Consider the following 14,677-nt stretch of genomic DNA (forward strand, 5'->3'; position numbering starts at 1 on the left):
AGATAAAACTAAAACCCTGTGCTTCGGGAAAAAGAAAAATAAATTTTCCTGGTATATAGGCGACCTCAAACTGGAGGCGGTTAATGAATATCGATATCTGGGTTTGTGGTTTGATAGAGATTTAAATTGGAACCCCCATCTGGATACCCAAAAAGCGAAGGCACTTTCCTCCATTGGTGGGTTAAAAAGGTTTAATGGGGTGTATGGAGAGATGTCACACCGACCTATGTTGAGAGCCTTCGAAGCAATGATACCCTCTCAAATTCTATATGGAGCAGAGATCCTTTATTTGAGTGGTAAAGGGTCCTGGGACGTGATAGAGGGAAATTGCTTAAAAAGACTCCTATCTCTTCCTCGATCCTCGATGACACAAGCCATCAGGCTAGAAATAGCCTCAAAATCGTGGAAAATACAATCCCAGATGGCCGTGATTAGATTTTGGAAGAGATTGGAAGACCCCGAGAGCCAAAAAGTCGCATATTGGTGCCGCAATGAAATACTGAGAAGTGAGTTAAAATGGGCAAAAATCTGCAGGGACAAATTGAAAGGAATCTGCAACTCACTAGAGATTGATTGGGACCAGGAAACGTTGCAGGTAATAAGTACCAAAGGGGAGCTGAAACAAAGGGGGAGGGAAGTCTCTAAAGCAATTGATCTAAGCTATTTAACAAACAAAAAATCAGTGGCACATATGATAAAGGCTTGGACCAACGGAAATTGGTTCCCCTACCTTGACAGACTACCTAACCGTGGGCTTAGGCAAGACATCCTGAGGTGTCGAATTGGGATTAACCCGTGGATAATAAACAAAGAGCTCAAAGTCACATGCATAGATCAAGAAGGCCGATGCAAGTGTAACCTGAGAACTAAGTGTGACTGGCTGCACATCTTGTTGGATTGCCTGTTTCTCCTGGAACAGAGAAAACTATGGCTGCGCCCAGTTTTCCAAAAATACGGAATTAAAACAAGGACGCAGGCAGCCAGCCTCCTAACAGAAGTACCCTCCATTGATATTGCAATCGCCCTAGGGAAATTTCTAAAGGTGACCCAGAGGTACTGAGAACCTAGGGAAATGTAGTTTTGCAGGAAGTTTTATTGACCGAATCTGTTAAGATGGTGAGAAAAGTGATTAGGATTTTAAACTTTTTATAACATGTTTTAAGGCATTTGTAATTTTTAGAGGGACTAGGATTTTATAACTCGACTATGTATTTTTGGACTTGAAATGTAGAATTGTTTTAAAGAATAATTTTTTAAGAAATAAGCATAGGTTTTACTGTATAAACTCCTCTTAGTGTGTTATGCTCACTGCTCGTTTGTTTAAAGACTACGGTCATAATAAACATAACTTTTGACTTGAGACTTGAGACTGCGTTTTGTTATGATTGGTTGGCTGTCCCGAGATGGATTTACATGTGATTGGATTGCTTACCTGAAAGACTGCGATGTTGTGACTGGTTAGAATATTAGCGACAAAGCACGTGATTGGTTTGAATAAAACAAGTGCAGCTGAGAGTTTGAGCTGCCCAAGGTAATCTGCCCAATGTAATATGAGTTACGACCGAAGAGTGCGCTTGTCAGTTTTATAAGTCAGTATGTTTACTTGGGAGCTGAGAGGGTTTGTAATAAGATTTTGACAAAGAGCCGTGAAGAGCGTGTTTGGGTCTGTCACTTGGACCTGTAGACGTTTGTTGAAGACGCACTTTCCTTGTCAAACATTGAAGCCGAATCTTCATTTATTAGCATGGTGGTGCATTTTATTTGAACACGATTATCATGTTAGTGAGACTAAGAAGGGAAATTTAAGGCAGAAGGGAGGAGAAGGACGCGCATCGTTGTAACAGGTCATCAACCACTCAGAAATGCCAAGATTCTGCTGCTACATGAGGATGGCCAATCCACACACATACACGTGTTACTAACCTTGGGCCCGATTCACAGAACTAACTTAAGACAAAATCCTAAACTTACTACCATTTTGGTATTCACAGAAGGCACTTACTCAATTCGGTATTCACAGAAGTTAGGAGCCCTAACTTTAGGACTCCTAAATGCCTTCTGTGAATACCGAAAGTCTTAAAGTTAGGATTTCGGTATTCACAGAAGGCATTTAACACCTTTAACACAGGTGCTCCGGTGCTCTGAGCCGTGGAACGCTCACACGCAGGGATAATTCCCCTGCTGTGCTGAGCATTCCACGGGAACGGGTGCAGCTGTGACGAGCTAACTTTACTACTCTTAAAATGAGAAAAATCCTAACTTTTAGACTTTCGGTATTCACAGAAGGCATTTAGGAGTCCTAAAGTTAGGACTCCTAACTTCTGTGAATACTGAAATGAGTAAGTGCCTTCTGTGAATACCAAAATGAGTAGTGCCTTCTGTGAATACCAAAATGGTAGTAAGTTTAGAATTTTGTCTAAAGTTAGTTCTGTGAATCGGGCCACTTGTGAGGATGTGCTCCAAAATTGTCATTTCTGATTGAGAACATTCATAAACAAATGGCTAAATGTTATTTTTCAGTGCTATACCTAAATTACATAGTAGCTTAGACATATATAAATAGCTCCTTGTGTCCTAGGGGGCACACACACGCCCATGCAGGCAGACCTGCCAAAGAGTCTCACAGACCAACTAACTCCACATTTGTTTAAAAGATTGCAGCCACGGACCAGGCTCTGATGGGGAGCACTGCACCATGTTATCATTCATAAGTGAGATTTACAATGCCAAGACAGACGAAGGAAGGCAAAAGTAGATGATGCATCAAATGGGAAAGAAGATTCATGGAAGATACAGGGTCTGGCACCCAATGGGAACACAGCATTAAAGGCAGCTGGGGATCAGACACCCAGTAGAAAAACACCTTCTGGAAGTCAGTACGGCACAAGCAGCATGACAGCAATGCCTCACATTTAATAGGAACGTTGATTCAAGATGCATACAGGGATCAGGCATCCAATAGAACCATGCCTTCTGTGGCCATACTAGGATCCTTACATCCTATGGGATCGCAAGGTATGGAGGACAGAGGGACCAGGCATCTAATGAAGAGCAGAGCTGTTGGGAGACATACATGGAACAAATGGCTTGGAAGGCTCACTGCTGCTAGGAAGTACCCCTGAGCAGACATCCAGGGCCTCATTTATGAGGTTTTGCCATAGGGCAGCGCTGCTGGCCTTCCTGCTGCACTGCCCCACAGCAAAATTAAAGGGCAGGAATGCGTCGTATTTATCAGATACGGCGCATTCCTGACCTTTTCCCCTGCACCGGCACACAATGGGCTGCCATGCACCAATGCAGGCACCTTTGCACCATGGTGCAAGGGCGCCTGCGTTGCGGGGATGATTATTTTTGTATGGGAAGAAAACCTTCCTGCACAAAAACAATCACAAGAGGCTTTTTCCTCATTCTATGTGTGCTACAGAATGCAGCACACAGAGAAAAAGGTAAAACGAGGAGAAATAAAGATATTTCTCCTCATTGTGCACCTCTCCTGGAGAGGCATGAGTTTTTGCGCTGCCTCAGACTTATGATTTCTCGTAAATCTGGGACAGTGTCAAAAAGACATGGGTGCTGCAAAGAATGCCCCCAGCAACACTTTGCCCCTTTAATGCAGAAAAGTGTGTTAAAGGTAATGATATTTATGAGGCAGTATTAAGCCAAAAAAAGTGGGTTAGTGCTGTCTCGTAAATATGGAGCAGGCACCTGCGCCATGGAAAGTCACAAAAAGTGACATTCCAGCAGCACAAGGGGCCTCATAAATAAAGCCCCAATCTTCAGCACTTTCATTGGGAAACATGCAAAACAGACGTGTAATGGGAGCATTACTGTTAAAAGTCCTACACAGGTCAGTCATCCAGTGGGAGCACTGATGTTTGGAGGCGTACATTGAATGTAGGAATACACAGAGTAGACACCTAGGGCCTCATTTATGAGGCTGTGTGTCACTTTTACGCAGCCGGTGCGTCACTTTTTGTGACGCACCAGTGGTGTAAAAAATGCGCCTTGTTGCGCTATATTAACAAAGTGACGCATCTAGGTAGATGCGTCACTTTGTAAACCCCTGCGCCACATTATACCTGCGCCAGGTATAATGTATGCAAGGGGGGCGTATTGACGCAAGGAAGGGTTGTAGAAGTGACGCAGTGAAATCTATGAGATTTCACAGCGTCACTTTTAGGACGCCGTTGCGTCAAAATCTTGCGCCTGCCTCACAGCAGGCATAAGACTGACGCAGGCCCTTTCACATGGGGCTTGCCCCATGTGAAAGGGCGCATTGCTGGAGTTGCGTCACTTTTGTGACACACTCCAGCAATGTGTCACTTTTGCGCTTACAGATACATCAGAAATACTGACGTATCTGTAACTCCTTGCGACATGATGCGTCATACTGTAAATATGACGCATCAGGAATGTCGCAAGGAGTGCGCACTGAGAAGTGACGCATCGCTGCTTTCACGCAGCGATGCGTCATTTCTCATAAATGAGGCCCCTAATGAGGACCCTGCTTCATGAAGCATACAGGGCCGAGACTCCTCATGGGGAACTGCTGTCAGGTGGCATTCATGGATCAGACATCATTTGGACCTGCCTTGGAGGGTGCTTTTTCCAATCCAATCCTCATGGCAGCAGTACACTTTAATATAATTACAGATTAAAAAAGAGCCACACTTAAAAACTTATTGCATTTTTTGTATTTTTTTCACATTTTCACAGAAAAATGAATAAACAAATGGTGGTGCTCCCCGTTCAGTAGATTTTTTCCTAAAGCCTGCTTTACAATTCTACTTGTAAGCTTGATTATAAATACATGTCTATAGATAAAATAACAGAAATATTATAACTGCCGAGATTGAGTTATGTAAATGCAATTGCTATTTCCCTAAATCTAATTTATAAATACAAGTCTTTTAAAAACTATTACCCCATGTATTTTTGTATGAGTGCGCTAGTTATAAAAAATACTATATGTGTTTTCAATTAAGTTTATAATTTCAGCCTTTTTTAAACACCTATGGATGCTACCTAACAGTTGCCATACGCTGAGTGCACATTACAGTTTATGCACTCAAAAACCACACATGTTCACTGTAGAGTATCCTTGTGCAGCGAAAGGTGATCAAACATGTCCAGTGCTTGGGTTTTGCAACATCTGACCCATCTACCTGAAGTGTCCAAAGCACGCATGGAATACAATCATGCATGTCAAAGTCAGATCTGAAAAAAACATTTTTTTCTCTGAAACAGAATCACTATTAACTAAAGATAACGCTATTTTCAGCTTTTTCGCACCAGTAGTGTTTGTATTATGTGCTAAGTGTGGCAAGACAGACAGGGAGGCACAAACAATGCACTAAAGGCCAGATTAACAAACATTTTGCACTGTATTTGTGTCACAAAAGAGAAAACAACCAGCAAAACATTATTCTTTTTGTTATTTACTTTCCAGCATAAAACTTGTTTTGTGCTGTATAGTTGCCAGCAAGTAATAGTTACTTAGTATCAAGGGGGCATTACATGGGTGGCATATGGGTGTTCTCATGCAACCACCCATGCTTTTTGAAGCAAAAACCTACCTACTAAACATTTGAGACAGGATATTCCATGAAAACTTAACACCACTTGAAAGCAGGTGTTAAAAGGTGACATTTTTCATTTCTCCTCTTTTTTCTGACTTTGAAGGTGTGCTGCACTCTAGAGCACACATGCAAAGTAGGAAAAGTTTTAAAAGTTGTCTAGGCATAGTATTTTGTACTGGAAGAGAACCCTTACAGTACAAAACCTATGCTAGACTTACGCACATACCCTTGCACTATGACGCAAAGGTGTGTACATGGTGCTTGGAAGTGAAATTCTGTGCTGGCGCTAGGGAGAGGGAAGGAGAGTGCCATATCTCTGTATATATGGTGCTCTCCTGCTTTCTCCTCCCACACAAGGAAGCTCTGCATTTCTGGCTGGTGTGCTGCAATATATGAGAATTTAGTAAATCTGGTCTAATTGTTTAAGATGCTGGTGTAGGTCGTCAGGAAACAGTGCTAAATCTAAGCCTGTGATGTGACGTCAGATGCTACCATGCAGTACTTCCTCTGGTGTACAGCCATCTCTATTAGTACCCTACACAGGGCTTCATTACAAGTGTCCTCGTTATCCAGATGTGGCTTAAAATAGGAGTTACGGGTAGCAGTGCGACTGGTAACAGGAGTAAGCAATTCCATGAAGATTACAAGATGTGATGTATCATCTTGAGATTTCGGCACCCTTGAGTTACCACTGTACATAGTATTGGCTACTCTGATGGGTGGAGAAGGGATATCAGCCCGAAATCTGCCCAACTCGGAATACCACCATTTGTACCTTATCATTAGACTCACTGAGGCGGCTAATGCTCTTTCTAGTCAGACCGAAAAGAAGTCGTTAGGCAAACGTTACTTTCTGCTCAGCAAAAGGAACATCTTAGCACAATGGCAAAAGCTTGTGGTTTTTTCTTCACCCGAATACGTCCATCAAACCAGAGGAATTAATCAAAAACATAACATGTATTTGTAAAGTGCACTTTCACCCAGTAGGGTATCTTGGTGCTGAATAACAGATGCTTATTGTTTCCCAACTCAATGGAACTCATTTTATCAACCTCAGAAGGATGAAAGGATGAGTGGACCTGTAGGGATTTGAACCTGTGACCATAAGGTCAAACACAGTCCCTAAAGCAAACACATTAGTGCACTAAGCCACCAGCCCCAGCTGTGATAAATTAAAGTCAAAATACTGGCAAGAACAGGTTGAGGAAATGTAGGAAGGGGGTTTATTGGAAGGGAGAAGGATAATGAGATGGTACGAGTGAGAGAGCAAAGGATAGAGGGAGACGTAGGGACAGAGAAAAGGAGATGGTTAAGTATGTTTGTTGCTATTCTACTGTTTGCAGCCTTTAAACACTGAGGGCTCAAAGTGCTTTGTCAGACCCAACATACAGGCAAGAACTGACTGTGGAGGTGTGTTTTAGAGGGAATTGGGGATATCTGGAGACAGAGAGTGAGAGTAGGAAGGAAACAGACAGAGAGAAAGAGGGAGAGAGAAAAAGACACATGGTTATGTAAATGTATTGCTATAATACTTCCTGAAGCCTTGAAACACTATGGGCATTTTTTAGAGTTTGGTGGACAGGATACTTTGTCAAAACATGATGAACATTCTGACTGCTGTATAATGCACTTAAAATACAGTGGGTAAGATATCCACCATTTTTGTGATGGAGTATCAAGTCCGTCAATCTCTAAATAAGGCTTTCAGCCATCAAAGCACTTTGTTAGGCCCTTTAACTTTATTACATGACAAAGGAGTGTTGGATTAAAATGATACGTTCTAAATGATAAGTGAAGCTGAGGCATGTTTTGGGTTAGACATAGGACAATTGGAGTGACCTGAGGTATCTGAAAGGTCCAAACTCCAGCGGTGGAGGATAACTTATAAGCCCAGACTTTCTTTCTCTTATGCAATATATGTATAGAGTATTTCTATAGTGCAATCCTTACCAAAAGGCAGCAGAGCACAGTATATGGTCAAAGATCAGCATAAAGTTGATGATTGATAGGAGAGGCAGCTGGGCTTTGGATAGTTAATGCACTGTGATATGGTGATCTTTAAAGAAGTAAGTATTCAACTCTTTCCTAAATTGAAGCAGCACTGGGGAGTTCCTGATGAATACAGGGATGTTGTTCCAGGTCTTGGGTGCACTTATGTCAAAGGTCTGCTGTTGTTTATATCAATTTGCAACATGTTAGTGCCCCAGCAAACTTTATTTGACCTGAGCCATAATGTGTTCTGAAAGTACAGCCAAGCACAGCACAGCTCAACTAAACTATAATACTGCATCTCTTTACATGGGCTATTAAACGTAGCAACACAACCATCCTCCTTCGTCCAATACAGGATAATTGATTCTTGAAGGCTACCTCCCTCACTCCAAGAACAGTACAGAATTGGTGTCAAGGAACTTAAATGATGTAGTCTTTAAAGGCTGTGGTTTAAACATCCTGCGTGATCCCATCCCTTCACATTCAAGTCGTCACTGTCCCAACCTAAAGTTGACTTTTACTCAAGATGTTAGTTCACACATGCTCTCATTTCTGCAGCTCTTTGAAGCGAGAAGCCAGGGGAAAGAAAGAGGTGGGATATCAGACTTCTTGCAGAACCTGCTGCGACCGCAGCCTCAGGTCTCAAGACCCCAACATCATTTGTACTGGGGCCTGATCAGCATACTCTGGGAGCGCTTCTTTTTCTGGTGCCTGGTCTGAGGGGCCGTGGACCCGGCCCACTCCGATGAGCGACTTGTGAAAGCTGATGGAGGAGAAAAGGAGTTACTGCTCATCACCAAACAGAACCAATGTAGAAAATGGAACAACACATAATTGATCTATTGTTCAGTGGTGGCGGATCAGTAAATACTTACATGGGCGAGAATGTATGCTGACCACCGTTGCTGGCGAAATATGGATCCTGCAGGAAAAGTGAAACAAATCGATATGAGGACCTCTTTGAGCCACTTTCATTAATCTTTACACCATTGTCATCTAGTGGTGCATTACGGAACTCTGTGCGCTCACATTTGTGTGGATGTGGTTTATTTCTTCTTTTGGGGGAATTTTGCTAACATGGGGGTATACATGCTTATGCTAAGATAGATGCATGACAGATGTCTCACAAAGGGTCACGGGTACATTGCGGGATGTGATTGACACTTCCCAGGGCTTGCGATATGTCTTTGATGTCATTAAGTGCCTGATTAGTGGGGATTAGATCTTTGGTGTGAAATTCACCTCTGGGGTGTATGATATGCATCTGGAGGAGGGCGATGCAAGCCTGGTTCCAAGAAGGGTGAATTCATTAGGATAAGAAACGCTTATTGCCGCCTAAGAGACCGTGTGATGGCAAGCATATGTAAACAAAAAGGGGCATATTTACAAGCCCCTAGCCCCACAGGATTGTAATTGTTTATGATATTCCTGTGGCGATAAACCCTTTGTCTTATTTACAAGCAGCCACGGGCGGTGGTAGGTGTAACTGCAGGGCGGTGACGTAGGGAGGGGAAGGGGGAGGGTGGGGGGTTGTAATGTATGGATTACGAACTTTAACAGGTAAGTAAACATATAAATAAATAAAACGAATTTCGTTGCGCGCACTGCATCGCATTTGGTGATGCAGTGCACACAACGAAATTCGTTTTATTAATACGCTCGCTGGGCCCGCCCATTAATGTATGGTGATTGAGCGGCGCAGGGGGGCCTGAGCAGAAGTGGTCTCACTTGCATTCATGTGTGGCTCAGCAGTGTGAACTAATCTGCGCATATTTTTTTTATCTAAGTGAAGTTAATAAAACACACCCCCATCCCCTTTCTTTTCATAACATTTTGCTGAAGCAGTGTTTTGCAGAAAGGCAATACGCAAACGAGGGCCACTTTTATTTGGTGTGCCCGCGCCGGTTTTTGATCCCAATCCAAACCTGTTGGGGGCCAAGCCTCTCGGATCCCATATCCATGCTGAAACCTTTTTCACCACAGGAATGTGCAAGGCTGGGGAGTAAGCGGGCTGGCAGGAGGTGAGCCGAGACTCTTATCTAAGGCTTTCTGTGGTGAGGATGAAAGTTCATCCTCGCCTCAGTCACCTCGCCTCCCTTCTCAGGCTTCACCAGCCCGGCCTTGGAAGGCCCAAGGAGGGATGGGCAGGGGAAAGTGAGAGGAGCGCCGCAGTGACTCACAGAGCTGCAGCAGTGGATTTAGGCCGGCAGCAGGAGTGAGACAAGCATTAGGAATGCATTAGGGCTCGGGTTTGTTTGAGTTAGAGATAATGGCATTGTAAATGGCAATGTGTTTTAGGCATGTGTTTTGGAGTGGAAGCATGTGGTGTGTGTTGGAGATATGTGTGTTGGATTGGAATGTTATCAATGGTGGCATGCTGCACTTTAACGCATTATCTTTAAAAGGTAAGGTGCAGCATAGTGCGATAGGTACAATATTAATTGGTGGATGCGTTATCAATTGGTATGTGCATTGATGGGTGGTGGATGTGTGTGCCTGTAGGAATTGTGCAGTGATGGCTGTTGGTGTGTGTGTTTGGTGGAAGCGTGTAGTGGTGGCTTGAGGTGTGTATGACTGGTGGTAGCGTGCAGTAAGAGCTGTTAAGTGTGGCTGTCAAACGTACAGAGCTGGATGGTATTGCGTGTGGTTGGTGAAAGGGTGCACTGACAGCTGTTGATGATTGTGCCAATTGAAAGAGTGGCTGGTGCACTGTCAGCTGTTGGGGTGTGTGTGTGTTTGGTGAAAGTTGCACTGACATTGTTTGTTGTGTGCGTGGGTGTTTAGCGGCACAGATGCATGGTCGTGTTTGTTTTTGGTGAAAGTGTACATTGATGGTTGTTGGTGTTTGTGCCTGGTGATAGCATTCATTGACGGCTGGGGGTGTGTTGTTGTGTGTGTTGTTTTGTGTGTAGTTGTGAGTGTGTGGTGGTGAGTCTGTGGGGGTGAGCCTGGGGGGGGTGAGTGTGTGGTGGTGAGTGTGTTGTGGTGAGTGGTGACGAGTGTGTGGTGTTGAGAGAGTGAGGTGTGTGTGTGGTTTGTGTGTGTGGTGTATGTGTGTGTGGTGTTTTCTGCACACTCACACACTGCCCCTACACATTCACACACTGCTCACCCGCACACCCCCAATGTCACCCTGCATAGTCACACACTGTTTATCCTGCACACTCATTCTGCACACTCACACAATGTGCACCCTGCACCCTTACACACTGTCTCTGCAGTCACTCTGCACTCACTGTCACTTTACACTCACTCTGCACTCACTGTCACTCTACACTCACTCTGCACTCACTGTCACTCTCGCACTCACTCTGCACTCACTGTCACTCTGCACTCACTCTACACTCACTGTCAATGTGCACTCACTCTGCACTCACTGTCACTCTGCACTCACTTTGCACTCACTGCCACTCTACACTCACTTTGCACTCACTGTCACTCTCGCACTCACTCTGCACTCACTGTCACTCTGCACTCACTGTCTCTGCACTCACTATGCACCCACTGTCACTCTGCACTCACTCTGCATTCACTGGCACTCTGCACTCAGTCTGCACTCACTGTCACTCTGCACTCACGCGCACACTCACACTGTTTACCCTGCACACTCACACACTACAGTCACTGTCACTCTGCAGTCACTGTTACTCTGCAGTCACACTCACTCTGCAGTCAGTCTGCACTGACTGTCACTCTGCACTCACTCTGCCCTCACTGTCACTCTACACTCACTGTCACTCTGCACTCACGGTCACTCTCGCACTCACTTTGCACTCACTGTCACTCTCGCACTCACTCTGCACTCACTGTCACTCTCGCACTCACTCTGCACTCACTGTCACTCTCGCACTCACTCTGCACTCATTACACACTGTTCACCCTGCACACTCACACTGTTTACCCTGCACACTCACACACTGCAGTCACTGTGACCAGTGCCTATGTGTGTGCGCAGTGCCGGTGTGTGTGAGCAGCCTGTGTGTGTATGTACTGCCTGTGTGTGTGAACAGTGCCTGTGTGTGTGAGCAGTGTATGTGTTTGTGAGCAGTGTCTGTGTGCGTAAACAGTGCCTGTGTGTGAACAGTGCCTGTGTGTGAACAGTGCCTGTGTGTGGACAATGCCTGTGTGTGAACAGTGCCTGTGTGTGAGCAGTGCGCCTTTGTGTGTGCGCAGTGCCGGTGTGTGTATGTAGTGCCTGTGTGTGTCAACAGTGCCTATGTGTGCACGCAGCAGCCTGTGTGTGTATGTACTGCCTGTGTGTGTGAACAGTGCCTATGTGTGCGCACAGTGCCGGTGTCTGTGAGAAGTGCCTGTGTGTGTGAGCAGTGTCCGTGTGTGTCAACAGTGTTTGTGTGTGTGAGCAGTGCCTGTGTATCCCTGCACCTAAATTCAACCTACTTGTCATGAGGCCCAAGGTTAGACACACAAGCACAACTGTTGCAACACGGCTGCTCGGACACTAGATGCAGAAACACATTCCTGCTCTCGGAGGTTTTTGTTTTTTTGCTGAACAAGACATGAGCCCCTTTGATGAGATGAGGAGAATGCGGCAAAATGTGGGACTGTTCGTAAGCCAGCGAAAAGAATTCCGTTTCGTACCTGGACGTTACTGTCTCCAATACAAACGCACTTACATACTTTGTGGGGTAATGAAGACTGTGTGTCTCATTGTCGGCGCACGAACAAGCCAGCTCTTCAAAGGCCAACACTTACACATGAAAGGATGCAGACGAACGCACGCCCACCAAACTCACTGCAGACTGGTGAACGCGCCCCGAACATCTGGGTTCAATTACCTCGGCACCCTGAGAGCTCGTAATTGACAATTTATTGCACTCCCCTGCGCGTAACCGCACAGAATATGCAGGAAGTGCACAAACTAAAATCCATATGGCCTATTGCGTGAAGCCTCTAGAAACACAGCACTGCGAGGACCAATTAGCATGCAGATGCCAAAATAAACTACGGAAAAATCTCACGCAGTGAGCAATTTTTACTTCACTATTCTGAGCCCCGTAACAATACGGCTCGGAGCTCCGCCCCACTTCTGACGAAGTGGTGATGTAGGCCGAGCCCTAAAAACAGCGCCAGGTGAATTGAGGGTGACGCCCCTCCCACCACAATGAATCATTTCCCCTCACAAGACACACGACCCACATACTCCTTGTGCTGGAGTGAAACATATCTGAATAGCCCTCAAGTCTCATATTTATCGGTTCTGAACATGAATGAAGATGTAATACCCTAAGGCTAGCTCTGCTGATGGGAACCAGCCCTTATGAAACGAATCCCCTGTACCTGGCAGTCATGCTGTGCTTTGGGGCCGAGATAGGAAGTGATGTCAATGAAACGGATGGACTGTCTGCGTTCAGCGTGGACTCTCTAACTCACTGGACTCTGGCTGCAGCTGCCCTGCTTGGGCTTCAGCTCTAGGTGCGTAGCTTGGTCAGTAACATGGGGGGGGGGGCTTCAGATTTCCTAACAGTATAATGTTAAAATACATTATACCACAAGCAGGGCGCATGAGAAGGGATTAAGGGTCAGTGGAGTACGAAGTGAGAGAAATAACATTTTGTAAAATAACCAATATTTTTTAAGATTTTCAGAACAGTGACGGAGAGAATACGTGGGCGTTATTGTCTGTCTGCATGTAAAAACTGGTTAAATCCAACAGATACCTCACTAAATCCGACTGACTGCACCTGAGCCCAACTATTTACCAGAAAATAAATTTATTAGAGGGGTGCAACACCCCAAACACCCCCCCTGAATCTACGCCCTTGCTTCGGTTTCCTTTCCACGGATTATCTGAGCTATAAACCAGGATCATGCAACTGACTGCGCAGTATGTACTGGATAAATCACATTATCGGCTCATGCCTCAGTTCTCTTCTTGGCTGGCATTCAGAACACTAAGAATAAGACCGGCGAGCCTTGATGGGCAATTCTAGCCAGACTTATGACAGCCATTTACATTATTAATACTCATTTTAATAAATGTGCACACACCGAGTATGGCACATCAGAATATTGATAGGGTCGGACCGGTTTCTAGGGCAATCAGGCAGTGCCCAATGGACTGGGTTTACAGGTCAACGTGTGGCCCGTTTTCTTGGCTGTTTGTGGTCCTTTATGCTGCTTTGTGATTTTTACTGTTGTTTTCCCTGTATTTAAAACAAAAATTGCCTGCCGCAAGTTCAAATATGTGCAGTCTCCTGTACCTTACAAAACTCTTACTCTGCGTCTTTACAAGTTCAAAACTGCCCCAATATGCAAATAAGGGCCATTTGTATAGCTTTCTAATTCGCTAATCGGGACACTTTTATTTCGGTGCCCAGGCCTATTTTCTGTCCTTGTCCAATCCAGCAAATTGATTAGGTTGATGGAAAGCTGTGCAGTGCGTGTCTCTTCCCAGCTGAGAGCTGTGCGCAAGCTGTCCTGGCTTTGAATTAAAGGGCCGCACCGGTTTTAAATTCAACCACACCATGGAAATTTCAAATCCTATTCACCTTCCAGTGAGAGCTGCTGGTTAGTTTTGATTTTCTCTATTTGCTTGAACTAAAGTCAAGATTAGAAGGTAGGCCCCTTGAGTTAGGCCCTATTGTGCTTTCGCACAGCATGATCTTAAGTAAAGGGCTTCCAGCTACACCTGCTAAGGAGCTTTTGGTGTCAAGGGTCTGTATTTTAATAACTCTGTTACTTTAGCCGCCAGAGAGCTGTCTCATCAAGTTGAATCGATTACGTCACCAAGAGGCGGATTATCATTCAGACAGGCACTCCAGTACCCTAACTCTTCTATAATATGAATCCCATAGCGATTACCTTAATATATTTATCAGACTTGTGATCACACAATAATTCCCCTGCCTTTGAAAAGTTAACTACCAATACTTCACCTAGTATTCGGTTGATCTCAGCATTAGTAAAATAGACAAAGTGTACTGTCTCTGCAAGGACAGAACTTCCAACCCTCTTCGGCCTCCCATCAAACATCGCATCATGGAGAGTTTATAAACTGTGCCTACTTTTATTCATTTGAGATAAAGGGGAAATTTTGTATTCTCTGTCACGGGAATATTTGCCACATCATGACAAATCTTCTCATA

At 44.7% G+C, this 14,677-nt stretch overlaps 1 protein-coding gene across 1 annotated transcript in view; it reads right to left on the reverse strand.

Annotated features, from left to right (window-relative positions):
• Positions 1–4,671: 4,671 nt before the first annotated feature.
• LOC144833098 (keratin, type II cytoskeletal 80-like) overlaps positions 4,672–14,677 on the reverse strand; it is an 85,132-nt gene continuing 75,126 nt past the window's right edge. The window contains exons 8-9 of the mRNA XM_078689143.1: positions 8,447–8,493; positions 4,672–8,334 (exon numbers count right to left, since the gene is read on the reverse strand). Coding sequence (XP_078545269.1) covers positions 8,228–8,334; positions 8,447–8,493 — 154 coding nt within the window. The 3' untranslated portion in view covers positions 4,672–8,227. The remainder of the gene's footprint in view (positions 8,335–8,446; positions 8,494–14,677) is intronic.

This window comes from Lissotriton helveticus, chromosome 1_1 (genome assembly GCF_964261635.1).
Source record: "Lissotriton helveticus chromosome 1_1, aLisHel1.1, whole genome shotgun sequence".
NCBI classification, from domain to species: domain Eukaryota; kingdom Metazoa; phylum Chordata; class Amphibia; order Caudata; family Salamandridae; genus Lissotriton; species Lissotriton helveticus.